Here is a 26,015-nt window from a genome sequence, read left to right as displayed (position 1 = left end):
CAAAAATTTTAACAGGGTGATACAGCTGAGTTAAATTTTTAACTGAATGGCGGCATTGGGTGTGTGCATGATTGCCAGGGCTTCAGGAAGTATAAGGAGATGGGGAGAGGTAGCTCATCCCCAACTCCGTGGAAGCCTGGAAATTTCAGTCATGAAACCCACATACCTGAATTTTTCAGCAGATTTATTTCTGGGTGGGGCTTGTCCCAAGCAGTGGAGTCCAGTGGGGGGAGGTTGGGGTCAACTGTGAAGTGTGGAAGTTCTTGGTTGCCAGGGCTCTGTTTGGGCACTCATTGGGTTGACCTGTCCCCACCTCCAACGTGCCCCAGTTTATTTAGCCTTGCCTAAGGTCCAGAAAAATCTCTAAATGTAATTAAAAAAAAAATTAAATCATCATGTAAATTTTGAAAATATCACCTTGTATAAATCTTTATATCCTGATTGTTTTTATATATTCTGAGCAAGTTAAAGGTGTTTATCTGGGGCTGGAGCGATAGCACAGCGGGTAGGGCGTTTGCCTTGCACGCGGCCGACCCGGGTTCGAATCCCAGCATCCCATATGGTCCCCTGAGCACCGCCAGGGGTGATTCCTGAGTGCATGAGCCAGGAGTGACCCCTGTGCATCGCCGGGTGTGACCCAAAAAGAAAAAAAAAAATTAAAGGTGTTTATCTTTTTAAATAATATTAACACCTCTGTGGAGGGTGCTGAGATTTGAGCCAGGACCACATACGTTCCAGGTATAAGCCACAACCCTGGCCTAACATTTTGTACTCTAGTTACATTTCTCAAAAGGTACGTGTGCATCTAAATGGCCTTTCTAGTGTTTTTTCTGTAGCATATTTTACTTCAAAGCATGAAATGCATTTTTAATACAATAAAAGTATCTTTGTTTGCTCTTTTACTGTTTAATCCCTTTTTTCCCACTTTAGACAACTGTTATCTAAGAACAGCTATTGCTAATTTGTTAAAGCGTTTAAATGAACAAAATAAGATTTATGGGATATTCTGTTTTGTATTATAAACACAAACTGTAGGATGTTATATGTCTCTATCATAAAGAGACCCAATTGCTAAAAAATACAAATCTATTGGCTAGAGAGAGAGCACCATGGACTGAGCACATACTCTGCATACAGGAGGACTAGAATTAATCTCCGGGACCATTTCATCAATCCCCTAGGATTGACTCCCTGAGCACAGAGCTGGGAGTAGCACCTGTGTGCCAGAGGGGGTCAAAAACAAAACAAAATAAGCCAAAAAGGGCAACACAAGTATACATTTTTGTAAAAAAAAATATGGTCTAAATGAAATCAGAATGAACTCTCTCAATATAAGGTATAATAAAACTCTCATAGAATTTACTTGTGACTAAAACTATCCTACACGTTTTATATATATTAACAGTCCTCATAGCAACTCCTTTTATTCGCATTCATTTTATCATTATTGGTTATCAGTATCAGTAACTAACATTATTAATATTATTTTGGTTTTGGGGGGCCACACTTAGTGCTGCTCAGGGCTTAATCCTGGCTCTGCACTCAAGGATTATTCTTGGTGGAGCTTGGGGTCAGTATGTTGTGCTGGGGCTTGAACCCAGGTCAAACACGTGAAAGGCAAATGCCCTACCCCTGTATTATCTCTCTTGCTTCTCATTTATTTACTTTATACGGGTCACCCTAGTGGCTCTTGGGGGGGTAGACATGAAGTTACTCTTGGTGATGCTCAGGCTGGCAGTGGGCCAAACTGCTCATTGTTTAACCGTGTAATGTGGAAACTGTACCTTGAAGTTCTGGGGATCATCAGGCCACCCTGGCAGTGGGGCGGGCAGAAATTGTGGTGCTGGGGGTTGAAAATAATGTATGGCATTTGGCATGCATATGCACTACCCATTGAGCTACCCCACCTACTCCTCCCTTCCCCCCCCTGGCCCATAACCCGTGAAGAGACAAGAAAACGAAGAAGGCCTGGAGAGCTAGTACAGCAGGTAGAGTGTTTGCCTTGCACATGGCCAACGTGGTTCACTCTCTGGAACCCTATCTGGTCCTCCAAGCCCTACCCAGAGTGATCGCTGAGCACAGAGTCAGGGGTAAGTCCTGAGCAACACTGGGTGTGGCCCAAACACAAATTTAAAAAAAAATAAGAAAAGAGGTCAAGTGAGTTTAGATGATTAAACAAATAAATGGTGAAACTGGGATTCAAATTTTATTTTCTCTGAGTATGTGCTTGACCATTGGCTTGTGAATCCTTCAAAGAAGTTCTAAGGTAGAAGGCATTTTGGTCAGATCCCAAACTAGGAGATGTAGTTTATCTCAGTAGCCACTATTCTTAATAAAAATAAATGATTGGGGCCCAGAGATAGTATAGTGGTTAGAGCCACCTCCGTGCACACAGCAGACCTGGTTTTAGTCCCTAGTACTCCATATGGTGCCTTGAGTTTGCCTGGAGTGATCCCTGAGCACAAAAACAGGAGTAAGCCCTGCACATAGGCCTGTGTGGCACCAAACCCAATAAATTATTGTTATTATTATTTTTACTTTAGGGCCTCACCTACTTATGTTTCAGCTTACTCCTGACTCTGTGCTCAGGGGTCACTCCTGGTTGGGCTCAGGGGATTATATGTGATGCTGGGAATCAAACCCAGGTTGACTAATTGCAAGGTAAGCCATTACATGCTGTACTATGTGCTGGAACTTGAACCCAGGTCAAACACGTGAAAGGCCTAGCAAATTCATATTTTAATGATATTGATGGCAATACTATGAAGTAATATCATAAAGGACTGAGCTCATTGATATTTTTTTAAATGACTTGAGGAGAAATCGGTTATGAAAAAGACTTAAAATCTTGTTTATCTTCTTAGATGATTAGTTCTGAAGTAGCATGGTGAAATTTCTCTTAATGGACGCAAAAGTTGTAATGAAAAAGGGCAAACTGTTTAAATTATCTCTGTGTCTTAATAGAAAAGCAAACATCTGATAAGAATACTTTCTTAAGTCTCAGACAGTAGAATGGACTGTAATAGGATATTGGTAACCAGAGTAAATATTGCTAAGCCAAAAATGACTTTGCAATGTGAATTTTAAAGATTGGTTATTTATATATATTTAAATTCACTCAATATTATGCTTTATAAAATAGCATTGACTGGCTCTCTTGCTTTTTTTGTTTTTGTTTTTTTTCTTTTTTGGGTCACACCCGGCGATGCACGGGGGTCACTCCTGGCTCTGCACTCAGGAATTATCCCTGATGGTGCTTAGAGGACCATATGGGATGCTGAGAATTGAACCCGGGTTGGCTGCATCCAAGGCAAGCGTCCTATCCGCTGTGCTATCACTCCAGCCCCTCTTGCTTTTCAATTATATCACCTGGGACATAAATTTCAGTTTTTTCTGCTTCTTATGAACAGTTTATGAGTGTGAAAATCAAGCGAATATTTTGAAATTTTGTTTGGTAAAAAAACCTATGTGCCTTGGGTTCAATTAATATAATAAATCATATTTTTAGTCTCTAGCTCTCTTTAGCAAACCAAGTTTGTCTTTATGCACACACATAGCGCATATAGATGGTTTTAACACTATTTTCTTTTTAATAAACTGGCCACATTTGTTTACATACACACATGGAGTATAGATAAAGGTTTTAACATTACCATTGTCAATGCACTGTATTGAGTCATGACTATCTAGCTGAAAGAACAATTTCAAAAACACCTTTAAAAGAAAATAATTTATATTTACCTGACACTCTGAAAATCATTTCAATGTCACTTCTTTTTAGAACGAACACTAGTGATTCTACTCAGCACACCGTGGAAAAAGACAAAATCAAATGGGAAATTCAAAAAAGAAAAATGATTAGGGCACAAAACATTTTAGTTAGTCATTTGAATATGAGTTAGCAAAACAGCTGAGGATGAGATGAACTTTAGTGAACTCCAGGCACTCCCCTGGACCACACCCACACATATAAACACTTTACCCCAGTGGTTTATCAAGATCAGGCTCGGAACTGACAATTTGCCTGGAGCCTTTATATCATTCCAGGACTCCTCACAATAACACAGTATCTAAGGGTCAGAGACTTTTACAGTTACCATTCCATGAGTAACAAAACTAACATAAGTTTCTATGCTTATTAAGTACAAGTGTTTTTCTAGTAACTTTAAGCTCTGGGAAAGAAAAGGACAAGAACTAACATTGCTTCTTTTGACATTGGCACCTCAGATTTCCCATCGGTGTCCAGTTTTCAAAATTTCACACCTACCCAATTGAATCACCTTTTAATGAAAAAATTTACTGAGCTGAAAAGTAAAGTAAACCTATCTTTAAAAAAGTAACAATGCACCAATCATATGGGACTGAACTGTGATCTTTAAGGCTTTACATGACAGACTATAACAATTATAAAGATAACAATATGTCCAATAATCACATAGTGAGTATGTCAAGGAGTGGATAGACTTTGGAACAGAACTCTAGCTTATGATTAAGTGAACAAATATATATATGCTCTTAACTCTGTGGTCTCATCTGTATAATGCAGGAAGGAAGTATATGGTTGCTCATGAATACTTCTATTACACAAAGGAAAAATAATTTGAATAATTATTTTTAATTAAAACATTTTATTTTAAATTAAAATATTAAATTAAGAGATATTAAAAATTTTCAAACACAGAAGGTCGAACAAATTTTTTTCTCAATGGACATTTTACATTTATTTGTTCAATAAATTTATTTAAATTTAAATTAGCACCAAAGGTGCAAAACCCTAGGAATCTGATGCCACATTAGTTTGTCTTTGTCTCACTTAATTCACTCAATCTTTCCAATAATATTTTGAGTGGCGTATTCACTAACATTTTCAAAAGTAAAAGTAAAAGCGGTTTTAGGTTTACAGCTGATTTGAGCAGAGTGTGTGGAAAGTTCCCATATACCTTCTGCCCAACACAGATAACTTAGCCCATCAACATCCTGCATCAGAGTGGCCTCATGAGCCTATCTTGACACATTAGCACTATAGCACTGTCGTCCCATTGTTCATCTATATTGCCAGAGCGGGCACCAGTAAGGTCTCCATTGTGAGAATAGTTGTTACTGTTTTTGGCATATCGAATACAGGGAGCTTGCCAGGCTCTGCTGTGCGGGCAGGATACTCTCAGTAGCTTGCCGGGCTCTCCGAGAGGGACAGAGGAATCGAACCTGGGTTGGCTGTGTGCAAGACAAATGCCCTGCCCACTGTGCTATTGCTCCAGTCCACCTGACACATTATTATTGTCAAAATCCATAGATGACATTAGAATTCATAATTAGTACTGCACTATCTATGGGTTTTGATAATTAACACAATATATGTGTTCACCTCTATAATCTCCAGTAGAATAGTTTCATTGACCTGAAAATCCTTCCTGTTCTGCCTATTTGTCTCTCCCTCTCCTCTCCCATTTGGTAACTAGTGATCTTTTTCCTTGTTTCCATCGTTTTGCCCTTTTCCAAAACAGAATCATTTAGTATGTGGTCTCCCAGACTGACTCTTTTCTTTAGCTATATGCCTGTAAGCTTCCTCTATTTTTTAAAAAATGTGTTGATAGCCCATTTTTAGACACTGAGTGGTAGTCCATTGTCTGAAGTGTCACAGTGTATTTTGCCATTCATCTAGGGAAGGACATCTTGGTTGTTTCCAAGTTCTGGCAATTGTAAATAAAGCTTCTGTAAAAATCCATGTGCAGGATTTTGTGTGAACAATAATATGAAAAGTGAGACCAGAGAAAGGTGAAACAATCTGTAGAGTGAACATATTTGTTTTAATTGAGAATATCAGATAAATGACCTTTTCTGTTTTATGTGAATGAGCCTAGTTAAACTTTTATTTGTACAAGTCTGATTCTAAAACAGGCTAATATAAGATATAGTAATCTTAGATACTGTAAAGTCTGTTTCTTCTTACTTGAAGTGCTATAGACCCTGGCTGCTGATAACATTCTTTTTTTTTTTTTTTCTTTTTGCCTTTTGGGTCACACCTGGAAATGCACAGTGATTACTCATGGCTCTGCACTCAGGAATTACCCCTGGCGATGCTCAGGGGACCATATGGGATGCTGGGAATCGAACCCAGGTCGGCCACGTGCAAGGCAAACACCCTACCCACTGTGCTATCTTTCCAGCCCCTGCTGATAACATTCTTGGTAGTTAACATTATTTGTTTATCTCGGATCCTTCTTTCTTAGAAACAAGTTCCACCAAATTAAGGGCTTCTAGTCCAGTACCATTTAGTATATATTGAATTCATACATTTTTAAGCAGTGATATTTTGAGAGGCAAATAAAACCCAAGCTTGGCTATCACTTGATGCTGTCGATATTTTAGTTTGGGAAACCTTAATAAGAAAGGAATTCAAAGTGTCTGGTTCAAACCAAGCGGTTGGAACACATTTTCTGCTTGACCCAAACCCAAGTAACAATAGCAGATATCAAGCTAGAAGTGAAATGAAACAGCAATGATTCAAGCCTTAAGTCTTGAAAAAGATAAGAATAGAAGGTTGGTAGAGCACAGGTAGACAAGTTATTGCAGAGAAACAAAGCAATCTCACTGTTGGCTTAGTTATAGTGTGTCTATAGTGTGTGAGTATAATCTCACAGTACTTACAGTTATAGTGTGCCCCACATAGCTGTATTTAAAAGTTTGCATTACACTTCGAAACAATGACATTTTCAGTAATGGGACAGCTTTACTTGAATTGTCTCCTTTCCCAAAACCCAGAAAGTTTGGTGAGATTTTTCCATAGACTTTAAAACATGACACGGACACTGGGAGAGGGGAAATACTGTTAGAAATTTACACATACAAATACGAGTGTTTGGTTTTGAGAAATGAAGTGTTTTATTTAATTTTTTTAAAAAAAATTTCTTTTAAATTTCCTAACACTTCTTTCATTGTTGTTGTGATGATGATGATGATGATGATGTGATTCATGGCTGTGGTGCTCCCACATTCAGCCGTGGAAGGGAGGGCTGGTGGAGGGTCCCACCTTAGTTATGCTGCGACGCTCTTGGTCCTGGTGCTTGCACAAGTAGTTGAGGAACCCAGGTCCTGGTTGCAGTGCTAACATATGCATCTACCAAGAGTTGCACTTCTGGCTGTGTCAACTGAACATTTTTCTACTTCTGGTGCTTGCTGGGTGTGTGTATTGGGGGGAGGGGTCACCTGCCTTTTTGTGGTATGTGCACATAACTGGCTGCACTGTAATTGAAAATTGTGTGTTGTTCTAGGGATCACAGACTACAGAACAACCAGGCTCACAGAGCAAAGTTGCTGGGGTCAATGCTCAATGCACTCCAGACATTGGAATTTGAACTCATTTCCATAGGCTTGCAGAGCAAGTGCTCTCTACCACAGGGTAGCCTTTTAACATCTGCAAACTGGCACCAACCCATGAGTCCATAGTTGAAGATCACTGCATTCATCTATTTGCACTATTCCTTCAGACTGAAAAGTGTGGTTTTAAAACAATCTGGCTTTTTACATTATTGACTTTCAATAAAAAACATAATCTTTTCTACTTGACAAAGTAGTTGATCAGTGATGGAAAATGTAGAATATTTTTTTCTAATAAATGGAGTTTTAAATCACTTCAGAAAATAATTTGGTAGTTATTGCAAAGCTAAATAAATCTTTACTATATGATCCACCATGTATTTTTGTGATTTGGGAGCCACATCCCGTGGTGCAGGGGGATACTCCTGACTTGTGCTTGAGGTCACTGTGGCACCTAGCACCAATGGGGTTTGGTGCTAGGCCCAGATCTCACAAACACAAAGCAAGCTTTCAGCCTCCTGAGTTGTCTCCAGCTCAGCCAATCATGTAGAAGAAACTTTGTCCTAAGTTTCAGATAGAATATTTTGGAAATGAGACTTTAAAAATGCTTAAACTGACTTTTATGAAGTTCATTAAATTTAGAGAACTTTAGTTGCAAAATGCATCATTATTTTACATAATGAAAATACATCCTTCAATCTATTGTAATATTCCCTTGATTGCAATGCATTTCCTCTTCAGAAAAGTTAAAATGTGCTAGTTTTCCAAAAGTGTATTTTAGAAATGCTTAGCTACATTAGTGACATTCTTAGTTTTCCATTAGCAATGTTATTTCAATTTTAGTATAATACTCTACTGTAACTAATTTATCAGACATAACTCTCAAAAATGAGAATTTGGTTTCTAAGTATCTCTCTCTCACTTTCCAAGACTGGGTCACAATACAAACACTATTCTGAGAGTAGTGCATCATTTAATTGTAGATTGAGGTAGCTCATTTACTCAGTATTAACTATACTAAGCAAGCAATGCTAAGATAAACTTCTTTTCAAAATGGAATTCAACTCTTAAATCTCTCCAGGAAGGTCAAGGATTTCTTAAGAAGAAATCACTTGAAATAATAAACAGCGTCGAAGCATAAAACAATTGAGAACCAATCTAAACTCATCTAGGCTAAAGAAACAAACAGACCCATTTAGTACTGGGATTAAAACATCTCCTGGACCGATTTTAGATGAAGATAAATACCAAGTTACCTTCATAGCCAAAATATCACCCCTTTTCAGCGGGGCTATTCAAGTGTAAGACAGAAAATTTCTAGCACCAAACCCCGTTTAAAAGGTAAAACCAATTACAATAAGTCAAATCAATGCAATAATTGATTTAACCTAAATGCATCCAAAATACTGCCCTAACATAACATCAATTTAAAATGTACCAGGTTGTTCTTAGGCATCTAGTGGATGGACGTACATCTCAGCGCGGGCTCGCCACATCTTAACAGCCACTAGGGGCCGGAGAGATTGTATGGTGGGTAAAAAGCTTGCTCTGCACGTGGCCAACCCGGGTAAGATCCATCGCATAAGGGTCCCCCAAACACCGTCAGGACGATTCGTGAGCGATTCCCCTCCTGACCCCGTCACACTCCCACCACCAAACCATAGTCAAGTCATTACTCTCATGTGACTTTCATCGGAACCGATTCTTCCCATTCCGAGTTTGACTTCTCACCTATTGCACGGGGGCCCTAAGGTGCTTAGCGATCTGTGCCGAAGAGGCACGGACTCTCGGGACGGCTGTGACCGGGCTCCCCAGCAGCAAACGGGCAGGAAGGCAAGTGGGCACCCCGGGGCGGGAACTGTGGCCCGGAGGAGGCCCTAAGTCGCCCGAGCAGGGGCCGGGCAGAGGAGACACTGCGGACGCAGCACGGCCACAAACCGACCGGCGAGAACCGATCACGGCCAGTTGCCTGGGGACGCCACGGGACGCCCCGGGACGCCGGAGCCACCCCAAGGGAGAAGCAGCGCGCGCACCGGCCGCGGGGTCCCCGGACGCCGCCGCGGCGCGGGGCGACCTGCCCCAGAGCAGGAGGAACGCCGGCCGCCTGGGGCGCCCGCACCCGGTGGCAAAGGGCCCGCGGCGGCCCTAGCCGGGAGCGCGGGGAAAGCCCAAGCCGGCGTCCGGCCCGAGCGGCTGGCCGGAGGCGCGCCGGCCACGGTGACGCACGGGCGCGCGGGCGCGCGGGCGGGGCGGAGGGGCGCGCACCGCCCCTGCTGGGGGGTGGGGGCGGGCGGGCGGGCGCCGCGGAGCCGGAGGGCGGGGGCGGGGCGGGGCGCGCCGGGGAGTCCGGGCTCCCGCCGCCGGTTTCGATTAGTGTGCGGAGCCGCGGCGGCAGAAGCAGGGCGCGGAGCGGCGCGGGGCGGCGCGGGGCGGCGCGGGCGTGCGGGGTCGGGCCGGCGGCTGCGAGGGTGCACCGAGACCAGCGGGCGCGCGGGAGGCCCCGGCCGCCCTCTGACCACGGAGCCCGGCCACCGCAGAGGCTGCCACCGCGAACGCGCCCCGGGCCGGTGCGCGCGGGCGGAGGCGCGCGGGCGGGGGCGCGCAGGCCCTGCCCGCCCCTTCCGTCCCCACCCTCCTCCGCCCCTTCCTCTCCCCCCCTCCTTCCTCTCCCCTTCTGCGCCCCCGCGCCGGGCGCCCACCCTGTCGTCCTCCGGTGGGAGCGCTCTCCGCGGCGGTGGCCGGAGCGGGCCGGGCCGGGCCGGGGGATGGCGCTGCTGGACCTGGCCCTGGAGGGAATGGCCGTCTTCGGGTTCATCCTCTTCTTGGTGCTGTGGCTGATGCATTTCATGGCCATCATCTACACGTGAGTGAGGGGCCCCCCAGAGCACCCCGTGGCGGGGTTTGGGGCCTCGCCATCAGAAGGGAAGGGGGCAGGGATGGCGCTTCCGAGGGGATGGGGCTCGCGGGGCGGGAGGAGGGAGGCATTATCTTAGGATGTGCCCCTTATTCTCTCCCCCCCCTGGACCAGCTGGTGCGGGGGGTGCGGGGTGGTCCTCGGGAAGGGAAAGTGGCGGGTGAGGCTGGCTGCGGAGCCCCTGGCTGGAGCGTGCAGGCTGGAAGGTCGCTTCTTCACTGGACTGGGTTGGGGATTCGCGTGCATCTGGGCCGGGATGTACGGTGTATTGTTTTCCTTTTGCTCCCGACCCGGACCACATTTTTATGATGGGGATGATCGTTTTCACTCCCCCGGGAGCTGCAGAAGCCACCTGGAGACCTCTCTGGGATTGTCTTCTGGGAAGAGCTCCGTGTCCTTATACTTAAGTGTGAAGCACCTTGAAAAATGCCTGTCACACCTCCCAGCTGGCCTTAGAGCCTTGCTGCTGCGTCCTGGCAGCTTCTACGCCTCAGTGTGTGATTCTACCCCCCATCCCCGCCGCTACTCCCCAATTCCTGCTGGTTGTCTTCTTGGTTAAATGTGTCGCGCCCCTCCTCCCCCATCTCTTCATCATTTATTTAACAAATTCTTCTTGAGGCCTACCAGATGCCATTCACTTGGGGACACAGTACGGCCGGAGCAGGACAGGATTCCTGGCCTCATAGAGCTTCCATTCTAGAGGGGAAAGAGAATAAATAAAATTCCAATAATTTCAGGCAGTGCTAATGACTTATGAATAACCTTGCACACAGTGATAACGCCGTGAATAAAATAAGTTGCAGGGGTGAATTAAACAAGTATGTGACTGGTTTGAATAGTTTCAGTGTCCTTATAATGAAATGGCCTTTGCAAATAAGTGAAAAGACTGAGTAGAGCTTGTTATATTGATGAGGATTCTTAGGGCTTTGCATTGTTTTGTTTTTTTTTCCTCTGGTGCTGGAAATCAGGTGTGGGCCTCACACATGGAAGGCAAGTGTTCTACCACTGAGCTAGTGCGGCACCCCTCCCCACTTCTCCCCTCCTCTCCCCTCTCCTCCCCTCCCCTCCCCTCCCCTCCCCTCCCCTCCGCTCCGCTCACACTAGCTTTTAGTTTGTGGTGGGGGAGGCACATCTTTACCACCACCTAGAACTGGGTAGGTAGAGGAGAGGAAAGAGGTTGGTAGAGTAGAGGGCTTTTTCCTCTGGAAATGCTGTATTTTATTAGTAGAGTGTGGCATTTCCTGGTGCTGGAGAAGGATGTTCCATAGTACAAAACATAACCCTAGTACTTGGAGGATAAAAGAAGACTTGCTGCTAGACTATTATTGACCTCTTGGATTTTGCAGTTTGTGAGTTTAGTCGCTGAACCTGACCTAGACTTTGTCTTCTGTGTATGAGTTTTTAAGATGTCTTGTTGCTTTTCCCCCCAACCACAACAATTATAAAATAAATGCTGTATAAAGAATTTCAGTAATGCAGAGGAATAAGGTTAAACATACACCAAAACCCCATATACCTTGTCAAATTATTGGAATACTTTTGGTTTTGTGTGTGTGTGTGTCTGTGTGTGTTGGAGAGTGTGCATGCACATAATGAATATTATGATTATTGATTAGAAAGACTATTGTGATTGTTGTTTTGTAACCTGCTTTAAAAATTCATTCATTTCAACGTCTGAAACTTTATTTAAACACCATAATTTACATTACAGCTGTTTGTAATACGGTTCTTTCAGGTATTTATTGCTCCAACACCAGTCCCACCACCAGTGTGACCTTCCCTTCACCAGTGTACCCACCCCTCTAAACCCCAAGCAAAATTTAGTCTTAATATTTTCTGGGAAGCCTTTCTCTACAAGGCACTGTTCTAGGTGCTGGAAATAGGATTGAAGAACACAAGGACCCCTGTTGATGTGGTATTTTCATGTCAAGGAATAATTACATGGAAGAAAATTTTTTCATGTCAATGTATGATTGCTACATCATTTTATCTGATGTCTGACATTTTCATTTGAAGTACTCACATGTGTTCATTGTTTTATTGATGGGCATTTAGATAGTTTTCAATGCTTTAAGATTACAAACAACACTGACATTTTTAGGCATATGTCTTTGGAAAATGCCCCCTTTGTGAAAATACACATTTCTTAAGGAGGACAGGCGTTGCAAATTTTGCTACATATAGCCCTCTGGGAAGGTTGTATTGATTTCATAGTAGTGGTAACAATTTCATAGGCCCATTCTACTTACTCTCAGGCTTTTTTCTATTCTTCCTAAAATTATTACTTCCAATATCGCTTACACATACATACTTATAAATTACAAGCTCATGTGTGAGCTACAATTTATTGCTGCATTGATAGGCAGTTAAACCTATTTCTTTCCAAGTCTATTTTCTGTTCCTAAACTCTGTACGTACATTCAACAGAAAGTATATCTGTTATCTTTATTTTCTAGATGTTTTCTGGCATTAAAAAAGTTAAAAGATAAAATTTATATCTCTTCAGCCCCCCATTTATATGGTATGTTTCCTTTAAGTATTTTGAATTTTCTTAACCTTTACAACTCATTTTATTTTCGTTACATGAGATTTAGGGGCCTTAATTTTAATTCTGCCTAATTAGTTTGGCACTTGTCCCCAAATCATTCATTGACTGATTATTTGATTATTCTTCAGTTTTGAAATACAATCTATAATAGAGACATTTTTTCCCCTGTTCCCTGTGTACATGGATGTGTTTCAGATCCAGTGCTGTTGATCTACCAGTTGTATCAGTAACTGCTGGGACTAGAGAGATAGTCCAAGGGGTAAGGCATTTGGCTTGCATGCCATGGACCTGGGCTTAATCCCTGGCACTCCATACAATCCCCTGAGCCTGCCAGGAATGATCCCTGAGCAGAGCCAAGACTCATCCCTTAGCTCCAGCAGGTGTGGCCCAAAAACAAACAAACAAATTCTATCAGTAAATACTGTTTGAATTACTCATTTGCCAAAGGAGTCCTCATTTACACATTTAACTATGAAGGTGATTTGTGTGTGCTTCTGTATAGAATATAAACAGACTTGGTTTCACAAATCTATGTATCTATTTCCATAGTATTTACATTGTATTGGGTATTATAAGTAATCTAAAGAGTTTTTTTGTTGTTGTTTTTTGCTTTTTGGGTCACACCCAGCAATGCTCAGGGGTTACTCCTGGCTCTGCACTCAGGAATTACTCCTGGCAGTGCAGGGGAGACCAGATGGGATGCTGGGGATCAAACCTGTGTCGGGCATGTGCACGGCAAATGCCCTGCCTGCTGTGCTGTATCACTCTGGCCCCTCTAGAGAGTTTTGAAAGTATGCATGGACTATGCCTTAGTCAAAATTATGCCCTTTTTTACAAGTGCCAATTTATATAACGAACTGGAGCATCGGTTGATTTTGGTGTCCATTGGGGACCCTGAGGGACAATTATAATGAAAATGTCTTACCTCTTTTACCCAGTTACTGGTAAGGGCAGCCCCTCCTTATCTTTTATAAACTCTTTTTGCTTTTATGTACATTTTTACTTATAGAGCATTAGCATCCTTTTCTCCAAGACTAAATGATTTAATGTAATTCAGTTTTTTTTTGTTTGTTTGTTTTGGGGCCTACACCCAGCAGTTCTCAGGGACTATTACAGGAGTGAACCCTGGCATTTCTCAAGGGACCATATGTGGTGCTGGAATTCCTCTTGTACTATTTTTCTGGTCCTAAATTATTTTATTTCTTAGTTGTAATAGTTTAATGTATAGGTCTGCTTGGAGAAAATTTGCTTCTTTCCAATAGGATTATGATGTATTTCCTTCTTTTTCTCTATAATTATTATAAAGGCATATATCTTTAATAAAAAGTAATAATATGATATAGCCCAAGAGTGCAGACAGTTATTTTTGGGGAATGTTTATACTCTTAAACTTGAAACAGATCTAGAATTGGTTTTAGAGGTTGTTTTGTGCTCAGTGATTTAGTGGCAAGTTTTTAGAAAGTATTTTTAATTTTTGAGACCAGTGTAGGAATGGTGAAATAGTCTAGGGGTTAAGTCACTTGCCTGCACATGTCCAACTTGGGTTCAATTCCTGGCACACCACATGGTCCCCTGAGCACCTCCATGAATGATGACTGAGCGCAGTCAGTTTGGGCTAAAAACCAAAAACCAAGTAGACGAACAAAACCCTGAGCGCAGAGAATACTGTAAACATTTCACTTTATTGGGATTGTTGAGAGGTTTTGGGTTATCTTCTGACACTCATAAAAATGACCTTTATTGACAGTATGAGGATACTGAAAAGTTAGGTGACAGTAGAATGAAGCAAGTGCAATTTATAGCAAGTTTGAATGATTAGCTAATTAAGATTCTTACATTTTTTTTTCTGAAATGATTATGAAATACAAAACAAATAGCCAACAACTTAATGTATGTACATATCCAGTCTTACCTTGTTTTGAAACATTCCTTTCTTCTGGTCTCAATTTCATAATTATGTGTTTGATTTGAGTCTTAGTGAAGTAAAGACACTTCTCAGTATAATATGAGTTGCCTTTAGCTAGAGAACTAAGTTTTTGCTTCTCCCTATTTTTAGCAAAATTGCAAATTTCATATATCAGCATTTTGGCAGGCAGGGTTAAGAGCATTGGGAATAAGATTTTGATGAAAATACGGTGCTAAACACTCTGTATTTTACTGAAAAATAAAATTAAGTTTGGAATGCATGCTCTGCATTCTCTCAAATCCTTTCTTAAGATAAGATAAAGTGTAATAAGTTAAAATAAACAAATATTGATGCTCTCCTAATAAAACCTTATGCTTATAGATGATAGAAATGGAGCTTATTTCCAAAAAGTATATGAATCCCTAGTTGTGTGTTAGAATAATCTGTTAGCTCCTCCTTGCTAAAAACGCTGAAGTAGTAAAACTATTGTAGTAAAAATCGCTGAGGCAAACCATAAGATGTGAAAGAAAGCAGTTGGTTATTTAGGGGGAAAACTAGATACAGTGGGTAATCTTCAGGTTCAGAGTGTTTTTATTTTTCTTTAAATGGTATGAAGAGTGAAGTATTAATCTGCATTTAAAAATGGAGCAGATGGGCCAGGAGATAGTACAGTGGTTAGGACACATGGCATTTGCCTGATCAGTGTCTGATTTCTGACACCACAGGGTCCCCCTAGCATCTTTGGGTACGTCCGGCCCTGAGGCCCCCTGAACAATGCTGGGGTAAACACTATATCCTCAGCACCACAGGGCTCTGGCAACACCGCATCCTGCGTTGGGCCACAGGGGCCCCTCCTGTGATTCTGGGCCTCCAACCACCCCACCAAATAAGATAAAACAGCTGTATTTGATTAATACAGTGAAAACTTCTGTTCCATGAAATTAACTTGTTTAGATTTCTCTAATTTCCTGTAATTCCTATATGTCTCACGTTTTTCACAATTGAGATATTATAGAACTCAGTAAACCGTGTTTTCTGTATTTTTGAGAAACTATTTCTACTTGCTGGTACCAATCTAGTGCTTTTTTTTCCTAACTCCGATTCTCATGTTGATGCATTTCATAACACTTTTAGATGGCAGGGATCTCTGGGATGTTTGCCTATAATGTTAAAGATCACATTTAGATCAAAGCATTTGAAATCCAGGACTCTTTCCCCCAAGGTTTTTGGTTTTCTAAAAATAATAAATGTTCATATCCTCAGTAGGCAGCCTTGGTTTAGTGATCTTTACAGGTTTTCTTTCCCCCCTGGGATTTTTTTGAGGGTGGGAGTGGGGGGAGGGGGCTGCACATCTAATGATGCAAAGGGCTTTCTCATGGTTCTACACTAAGGAATCCTGGAGATGCTCAGAGGACCCTATGGGATGCCATGAATTGAACCTGGGTTGGCTGCATGCAAGGCAAGTGCCCTACTGAGCTGCCTTTTTTTTTTTTTTTTTTTTTTTTTACTGTTTTGAGAGCTAGTATGGTTTGATCACATGTGGGCTGCTGCAGTAAAATCATAGAAAAGTCCACAGCCATTTCTTTTCTTTTTGTCTTCTTTATCTATTTTATTTAATTTATTTTTTGGTACTTAGGAGCCATGTTGATGGATGATGAGAGTATCAAAGCGAAAAAACATCTTGTCTGTTTGTGCATTACTTTCCTTTTATCTTCATTCTCTTTTCCTCTTATTCAGCCTTGGGTTATTTTACCCCCTCTGGACATAATATCCTAATGTTCCACGTTAAGATGTATTTTTTCTATTAGTTGATTGGAGGTGCCAGGCTAGTGTGGGATTGCTTTTTAGGTTCCATAAATATTAATGACTCTCTCTAGTAAAGCAGAGATCCTTTCCCTGAAGAATATTTTTCCCAAGTTAATTTTGCTTTTTAAAAATTTTTCTAGATAGCTTTCAAATGGAATTTCAGGACTCACTGTATCAGAGTAACTGATAAACTACCTGTCAAAACCAGACTGTTTTAATACCATTTCTTATCATTTCAGATAATACATTTAGATAGTATGGTTTGAGATTCTTCAGGTGTGTTTTTTTTTGTGTGTGTGTGTGTGTGTGTTGCTTAAAATTCCTTGTATGTTGTTTCTCTGCACCTCCGGGGAACATGAATCAAGCACTTCGGCCCTAGATTTCATCCCCAGCATGCACTTGGGCCCTGCTCCCGAGTGTTTGGCTAAGGCCTTTGCTGCCAGAACCACTTTGGCTGAATGAATGAGACAGTTGAGCCTCATTAATGTAAGCCTGGAAAGAGACAGGATAGCACTCTAATGTGAGGGATTTAAAAAGCAAAATGAAAATCGTAATTGAGTTTTAATGTCCGGCGATGGCTGTTCATTCATTTTCCCTTCCTTTTCCTACATAACTCAGCGCAGCCTTTTCCAGCTATGGGCCATATGGCTCCCGTGAGCCTCCAGGATACTGTATGGTGACAATCAAACGGTGGGGGGCAGAGTACACGTCAAGGAGCCCACATGTACGACAGGGACTCTGCCGGGAGGGAACAAGGTCAGAAGGGGGCCAAGGTAGGAACAAGGTTGACACACACTGATTTGGTTCCTTTCTCTCCACCCCCTGGATTATTGAAACTCTATTCACTGGTATCTCTACCTACATTCTTGCTCCCTTTCTACTTTATTTTTCTTAACGTTGTCTTATCCTTTGGTGGCACTAATCTTAGATCAAATGGCATAAAAATTTACAATGGTTTTTCTTTGCCTTCAGGTTAAAAGTGCTTTTTTTTTTTTGCAAGATATGCATAGTTCTTAAAGGAGCCATATGCATAGTTCCTTAAGGAGTGGAGCTGTCCCCTTTGGACCTGTTTCTTTAGCAACAGTTGAATTGCTGTCATTCCCCTGAATACCCTCCCTCCCTCCCTCCCTCCCTCCCTTCCTTCCTTCCTTCCTTCCTTCCTTCCTTCCTTCCTTCCTTCCTTCCTTCCTTCCTTCCTTCCTTCCTTCCTTCCTTCCTTCCTTCCTTCCTTCCTTCCTCCGTCCCTCCGTCCTCTTTTCCCCCCTTCCCCCCTTCCTCAGCAGTAACTCAGGGGTTGTTCTCTGAAATTCTTTCTGGCAGGATTTGGGGGACCATGTGGAGTGTGGCGGAACTGAACCCAGTCAGCCATGTGCAAGGCAAACGCCTTACCTGCTGTACTATTGCTCCAGCCCCAAGCAAGATAGTTTTTGAATGAAACTTTTTTTTTTTCTTTTTGAATGAAACTTATTTAGAAAGATGGTGAGGAGTAAGAAAAGAGAGGGATTGTGTGTTCAAGAGAGAACTCTTCAGCGTGGAAAAAGCAGACTTAGAGACAAGCAGGGTAGCTACATGATGAAGGAAGAGCATGGGCTTGAAAGCAAGCCTGCAACATACTTTCTTTATAGTTCTTTCTCCTTTTCTTTCTCTGCCTCTGCCTAGCATTTTGTCAAACTTCTTCAAGTTGTTTTAGACTTCAGCTGCTTACTGGATTAGCCTACACCCCTTTTCTGTCCATGGATCTACCCATCTGAATAGTAAATGTGTTCTTTGTTTCTTTTCCTAGTGAGATTGGAAGCTTTTAAGGGTAGGGATGGTGATATCTTTACTAGTATCCATCCAGTGTGTTGGTAATTAGACTGTTACTCATTAAATCAAAGGAATTTGGGGGCTGGAGTGATAGCACAGTAGGTAGGGCATTTGCCTTGTAAGCCGCTGACAGGGTTTGATTCCCAGCATCCCATATGGTGTCTCCTGAGCACTGCCAGGGTTAATTCCTGAGTACAGAGTCAGGAGTGACCCCTGTGCATCTCCAGGTGTGACCCCAAAAACAAACAAAAAAAAAACAAAACAAAATCAAAGGAATTTGAAGGTTTTCCAGTAGTATCAGATAATCGATTCCATGTCATTTGGCTGTTGAGATTTGAAGTGATCAGAATTCAGGATGCTTTCAGTGGCCATGGGACCTTTTCTAATAGTTTCTAACTTAACTATTACAGTTTTTTTTTGTTTGTTTGTTTTTTGCGTTGTATGTCACACCCGGCGATGCTCAGGGGTTACCCCTGGCTCATGCACTCAGGAATTACCCCTGGCGGTGCTCAGGGGACCATATGGGATGCTGGGAATCGAACCTGGGTCGGCCGCGTGCAAGGCAAGTGCCCTACCGGCTGTGCTATCGCTCCAGCCCCAACTATTACAGTTTAGAGAGAAACAGAACCATGAATTCTCCCAAAGCTTTTAGAAGCTGTGTCTGTCCTGTGCTTAACTCTGTCCTTCAGGGAAGATGGGGCCACAGAGCCAAGGGCTGTTCTGAATGGTTCACTCTGCAAATCACAAGTCCCCAGAACTTTATTTTATATGCAAAAATAGTTTAAGCACTACCTTCAGTGCCAGTCAAGGGCGGCTCTAGGGAATTGTTAAGCATACTGCCGTGGTTAATTTCTTGATGTGAAGCATAGATTGTGCTTGTTTGTAGGTCTTCTGTGGGTTTTTGTTTTTGGGGCCCATTATCTGCTGGGACCACATTGTCTTCTGGGTCCCTTTCTGCCTTAGCTACTGTTAGCAAAAGACTTTGCTTATCCGCTCCCACACCCTAGGGCTAACAATTTTTACCAAAGGATTAGTGAGTTTGGTTTGGGGTTGTGGGAGGGGCGGGGGCGGGTAGAGGTGAGTGGGGAAAGAGACAAAAGTAGTCAAGATCTCTGTTTGTTTTCCCGGATGGTGGAATCTTTTGTATTCATTTGCCTGAAAGTTACTGTGCCTAGGAAAAGGAAATAGTGGGTTTGCTGTAAAGCTAACTCTGGACCATTTTGCCTTGTGGCAGAATCTCCCTCTGGGCTCCCTTTCTCCAGGAGTACATTGTCACGCTGATGACGTCTGTTTGATGCCATCTCCCTTGGGAAAGATAAGTGCTCTACCGGAGAATGAGCACTCAACTATAGGGCCTGACACCCCACTGGCCCAGAGACACACAGGCACGCCTTCCTGAGCCCAGTTGTCAGTAACAAAACAGACGTTGTAATCTTTGGAAATGGCTGCCATGGCGCAGGTGAAGGGGGCACAGCTGATCTGGCACGCGTCCTACATGAAATATTAGCAGGCTTGGTAACGGAGAGCAGAGGAGATAAATTCCTGGGAGATAATTTGCTTCCACTAAATCACACAGCTGAGCTATAAAAATAGCAGCCTGGGACGAGGTGCACTTTGCCCTCAAGGAATCTGTATCTTCTCCCTTAGACGCCTTGAGGGAGGTTCTGGTGCCTCTCACCTCTGGGAGTGGGGAGCGCTCTGGGCTTCTCCTACCAGGCTTAGCTCCGGTTTAGAAACTTATTTGAAAGGGTAGAAACCCTCACATCGGGAAGAGCACCACAGAAAGAGGAACTGGAAAGAGAAGAAACGGTGAAAAAAAGAAGGCCAAGCTAAAAGATGAAAAGGAAAAACAGTTTTTTTGGGTTTTTTGCTTTTTGGGTCACACCCGGCGTTGCACAGGGGTCACTCCTGGCTCATGCACTCAGGAATCACTCCTGGCGGCGCTCAGGGGACCATATGGGATGCTGGGATTCGAACCGGGGTCGGCCTTGTACAAGGCAAATGCCCTTCCCCGCTGTGCTATCACTCCAGCCCCCAAAGGAAAAACAGTTCTTCAGAAGGAAAGACGGCAGGGGCTGGAGCAATAACACAGCAGGTAGGGCGTTTGCCTTGCACGCTGCCGATCCGGGTTCGATTCCCAGCATCCCATTTGGCCCCTCGAGCATCGCCAGGAGTAATTCCTGAGTGCAGAGTCAGGAGTAACCCCTGTGCATTACCAGGTGTGACCCAAAAAGCAAAAAAAATCAAGAAAAAAAAGGAAGAAAAGACAGCAACAGCTTTAGAGCCTGATTTCTTCTGAAATAAACATCACCTTGGTAGATGGTGTTTTGGCAAATCAAGTTTGTGTACCTCTAAACAGGGACACTTGAGTTCGGTTGGCTTGGGGCCACACCCAGCTATGCCTAGGGCCCACTCTTGTCCTTGCTCACTGCTCGCTCCGGGGACCATATGGGGTACTGGGGATTCATCAGGGGTGCTGGGGTCAGCTACATTCAAGGCAAACACCCTGGCCACTATACTATCTCTCTAGCCCCTAAACATATACTTAGAAAAACACATTTTAAAATGTATAGTATAAATCAACTTGGATAAAATAAGGCATCCCGTCAACTTCAAAGTTGAAACGAGACTGGGGAGATAGCACAGTGGGTAGGGTGTTTGCCGTGCGTGGGGGGGGGGCTGACCCAGGTTTGATCCCTGGCACCCCATAAGGTTCACTGAGCCAGCCAGGAGTGATCCCTGAGCATGCATTGGGTGTGGCCCCAAAAAACACCTGCCCCCCAACAAAAAAAAAAAAGAAAGAAAAAGAAAATTTGTGTGCTGAAAGGGAATTAAAAATCAGTAAACTAAACCAGTGCCACATCCTGCCCCTTAATAGTTCTTTGGGGGATGGGGGGTTTGTGGGCTGGGACTCCTTCTGGCTCTGCTTTGGGGTTGCTCCCAAAAGGATTCAGGGAACCATGAGGTGCCTTTCAGCCTTTTGGTCCCCTCATTGCTCTGAGGAAACGCCCTGGAGAGACTGCAGTCCTGTCCCATCTCCAGTGCTCCAGGAGCACCTCCCTTCCGTGTCCGTGAGCGAAAGAGACCCAAAGAGTTCAAGGGCTCTTTTTCTCTTTTGACAGGGGGTCACTAGAACCTGATTTAAAATTAAATGTGGAAATGATTCCTTGGGAAAAGTGACACATTCAGGTTTTGTGCTTTCTGGATCCCCTCCCTCCCCCCCCAGTTGCCCACACATATATTTTGAGATTATTCTAGGAAAATGAAGCAAATCAAAAGCATTGCCTAGTCATATAGGATGCCCCCTCCATTGATACACCCCCATCCCCCACCCCCATTCCCACCCTGCCCAGGTATTCCTGGAAAAGTAATAAAATCAAACTTCCGAAAATCAAATGGGCGTTCTTGTTAGAAGAGGCAGCTCTATTGATTTGGGTTTTGGCATCATACCCAGCAGTGCTCAGGGCTAACTCCTGACTGTGCACTCAGGGATCACTCCTGGTAGGGCTTGTAAGGGAGTCATCTGGGGTGAAGGGGATTGAACCCAGGTCAGCCACGTGCAAGGCACACTCCCTACTTGCTGTACAGTCGCTCCGGTCCCTAGAAGAAGTTCTATCTTAAGAACTACAAATTTGCAAGTCTTCCAGTGATCCTGGCCCTTGTATCTACTGTCCCTGGGTGTCAGCCTCATGTGATGTTATTCTATACTCCACAAATGAGTGCAGTCCTCCTATGTCTGTCGCTCTCTTTCTGACTCATTTCACTTAGCATGATACTCTCCATGTCTATCGATGTATAAGCAAATTTCATGACTTCATCTCTCCTAACAGCTGCATAGTATTCCATGGAGGCAGGGGGAGGGTGGGAAAGGGGGGGTATACCGGGTTTATTGGTGGGGGGGAATGTGCACTGGTGGAGGGATGGGTGTTTGATCATTGTGTGATTGTAACCCCAACATGAAGCTTGTAACTATCTCACAGTGATTCAATAAAATTTTTAAAAAAACTACAAGTTTGATGAAAATCAAAGTGCTGATTAAAATCAGCGTGTTGCAGGTGGTAGAGAGGGACCTTTTTGTCTGGGAGGGGTTGTGGTGACCTGCTGATACCCCTTGCTTTGGGGTCTAAGACTGAGTGGTGGGGCTTGAAACAGCCTGAAATTCCATCTGGAATCGTTGGCTTCCACCTGGGGTGGAGTTGCTGCCTTTTAACAGAATCAAGTAAAGAGAAATTCTGGGGACAGTGTAACTCAGCATGTGAGTAAGGAAAAAAAAAGAGAAGCCAGGAAGACTAGTCAGCATTGCTATTAGATGCCTTCTAACAGCTGACAAGGAAAACTCAGGGACAGAACAGTGACAAGTCATTTTGTTGGTAGATGAAAATTTGTGGTAATGCTCCTGCCCCCAATTTGTGTTTTGTTTTTACACTGTTGGATATTCACCATTGAACTTGGAGTTGGTTCCTAAATATTGGATATTTATATTGGACTTTCCTTAGGCTATTATGTTAGTCTGCATATTGGGTATAATTTAAACTTGACATTAGTGGTTTTGCATCTTGTTTTGGCTTATTCTGTTTTAGCCATGATTCAGTCCTTCTGATGAGTTTTATTTCCCTGCTTAATTTTTAGTCACGGGTTGCATATATTATTATTTCTTTTTTTAGGAACAGAATGGCTGAATATTTAAATATATGTGAATTTTTAAATAAATGAATATCTTGTTTTGGTGTATAACTCATCAATGTTCATCTTTCAAAATCTAATGAGAACTTGGTAATTGAGGTACTTCTGGTGGAAAATAGAGCAGTTAACTTGTTAATAATAATAACCAAATATATTGTGGCTTAATCTCATCTATTTCTAACAACTACATTATAAGGTAGGTGTTTTTGTCCATACTTAAAAAAAAATACAGCATGAAACTTCAGGTAAAGAAATAACTTGCCCTGGGTATAGAAATCCAAGCATTTGCCTCCTACCCAGTGTCTTTAATGGCATGCTCAAGTTTGTCAGTGATAACCTAAAAATAACCTGGGAAATAATCCATAGGGATAGGGTGACCAAATGGGAAATTCTCCCGTTGCTCTGGATCTCTGTTTATTACGCTAGCAACCCTGAGGTGACTGACAAGAGTGTCTTCGTTCCACACCCCACCCCACAGTACTTCACTCCCTGGAAGAGCCCTACCCCCAGCCCTCCCCTGCCCCCCCCCTCAACTTTGACTGCACTTGGAATCACTGGAGTTTAAAACAGTGCACAGACACACACACACACACACACACACACACACACTCAACTTTGCACTTAGAATCTGGAATCACTGGGGCTTGAGATACATCACACACACAGAGACACACACACACACTCAACTTTGCACTTAGAATCTGGAATCACTGGGGCTTGAGATACATCACACACACAGAGACACACACACACACACACTCAAATTTGCACTTAGAATCTGGAATCACTGGGGCTTGAGATACATCACACACACAGAGACACACACACACACTCAACTTTGCACTTAGAATCTGGAATCACTGGGGCTTGAGATACATCACACACACAGAGACACACACACACACACTCAAATTTGCACTTAGAATCTGGAATCACTGGGGCTTGAGATACATCACACACACACACACACACACACACGCACGCTCTCACACCCTCAACGTTGACTGCACTTGGAATCACTGGAGCTTAAAACAGTGCACAGACACACACACACACACACATATACACAACTTTGCACTTGGAATCTGGAATGACCAGGACTTGAAATACATCTCTCTCTCTCTCTCTCTCTCTCACACACACACACACACACACACACACACACACACACACACACACACACACACACACACACACCCGACCCCCAACTTTGACTGTGTTTGGAATCACTGGAGGGCTTAAACACCCACCTGTCTGCCCCCCTCCCTGGGTCTATCCCTTGAGATTCTGATTTAATGATTTAATGTGAGCCAGGATTTTTAAAAGCTCCCTAGGTGGTGTTCATGTGCAGATGAGGTTGAAAACAACTGCCACAGGCTACTTAGGCACAGCCCTGGCCTCCACCTGCTGCCTCTTCATTCATTTCTTTATCTGGCCTAGAATACACAGTTCATCCCTTTATCTGGCCTAGAATACACAGTTCATCCCTTCGTGATCCTGCCCCTGGCCTTGCCTCCTAGTCTGACCTGTGATCCTGACTCGCCTCATAATTTCCAGCTTCTCCACCTGCAGAGGTTAATCACGGGCGCGTGATGGGTGCGACTCCACATGCTCAGATCTCGGCTCAGTCCACAGTGATACCTCGAGTGCTTGGTTTCTTGTTGAGCTGTGACTCCCCTTCTTGGCTGATTCACTTGGAAATCTTCACTGTTTGCCCCAGTTCTAATCAGATTGGCTGGACTCTTGTCTGCGGATCCTGCCGTGCCATTGTTTTCTTTCACATCTGCCCCCATTGACTCACTTTTTAATTAAAAACTGTGTTGAACTATGGTCACTCTAGACAAGAACTGAGTGTTGAAAGCAGGTAAAGGAGAACCTCTCAGCATCTGTATTGCAGACCACAATGCCTAAAATAAGAGAGGGAGGGAAGAAGGGAGAGAGAGAGAGAGAGAGAGAGAGAGAGAGAGAGAGAGAGAGGTGCTTGCCATAGAGACAGGCTAGGATGGGGACACTTGAAAGGGTGGGAGGGAGGGAAACTGGGGACACACTGGGAAATTACACTGGTGGAGGGATGGGTGTTGGAACATTGTATAACTGAAACACAGTCATGAATGATTTTGTAATGCTCTATCTCACGGCGATTCAGTAAAAATGAAAAAGACCGGGAGAATGCTGTAAAAATAAATAACTATTGAATTGAGGTGAAAATTGAAAGTATATACCGATCTTTCAAAAATAAAAATGCACCAACCGTATGGCACTAAATCGTGGTCTTTAAAACTTCATCTGAAAGAATATAGTAATTACAAGGATAAAAATATGTCCATTAATCATTCTTCCCCCTTATAGTATTTACTAAGCTGAAAACCCTTTTGCATCGAGTCACTTCAACCCTTTTACTCACTGCCAGGGCTCAGGAAAAGCTAGTGTTTATTCTCTGTGACCGCATCTCCCCTCCCATTCATTTACGTCCTAACCTGTTTTTATCTCTCTCCCCCTGTCCACAGTGCTCTGAGGTCACCACGAACACACACTCAATGGGCATTTTGGTTCTGTCCTGAACTCTCCTTAACTTTCATGGTGTTACTTTCTTGAACCCTTTCAAAAAGGGAAAAAAACTATCTTGCCAAAGAAACTCTTCTGCAACGTACCTTTCTTCCTCACTGTCTTTTTAAATTTTTTATTTGGTTTGGGGGCCACACTCAGCGGTGCTCAGGGAATCTCCTGGCAATGTTCAGGAGACCCTATCTGGTCCAATGTTCAGCAATTATTTGGGATTAGCTGCATTCAAGGCAGGTGTCTTGACACCTATACTATCCCTCTGAGCCTAGTTCCCATATATTTTTATCTCTAGATCAAAGCCACTTTTCTGAGTTATGTATTTGTTTCTGAGTTTTTTGTTTGTTTGTTTGTTTGCTTTTTGGGTCACACCTGGTGTTTCTGGCTCATGCACTCAGGAATTACTCCTGGCGATGCTCGGGGGACCGTATGGGATGCTGGGAATTGAACCCGGGTCAGCTGCATGCAAGGCAAAC

At 43.2% G+C, this 26,015-nt stretch overlaps 1 protein-coding gene across 1 annotated transcript in view; it reads left to right on the top strand.

The window, feature by feature from the left end:
- Nucleotides 1-9,639: 9,639 nt before the first annotated feature.
- Nucleotides 9,640-26,015, top strand: part of UGCG (UDP-glucose ceramide glucosyltransferase) — a 44,874-nt gene continuing 28,498 nt past the window's right edge. Inside the window, exon 1 of the mRNA XM_004600301.3 lies at nucleotides 9,640-10,180. Coding sequence (XP_004600358.1) covers nucleotides 10,083-10,180 — 98 coding nt within the window. The 5' untranslated portion in view covers nucleotides 9,640-10,082. The remainder of the gene's footprint in view (nucleotides 10,181-26,015) is intronic.

Source organism: Sorex araneus, chromosome 1 (assembly GCF_027595985.1).
Source record: "Sorex araneus isolate mSorAra2 chromosome 1, mSorAra2.pri, whole genome shotgun sequence".
NCBI classification, from domain to species: Eukaryota; Metazoa; Chordata; class Mammalia; order Eulipotyphla; family Soricidae; genus Sorex; species Sorex araneus.
This window is presented reverse-complemented; position numbering and strand designations above follow the sequence as displayed.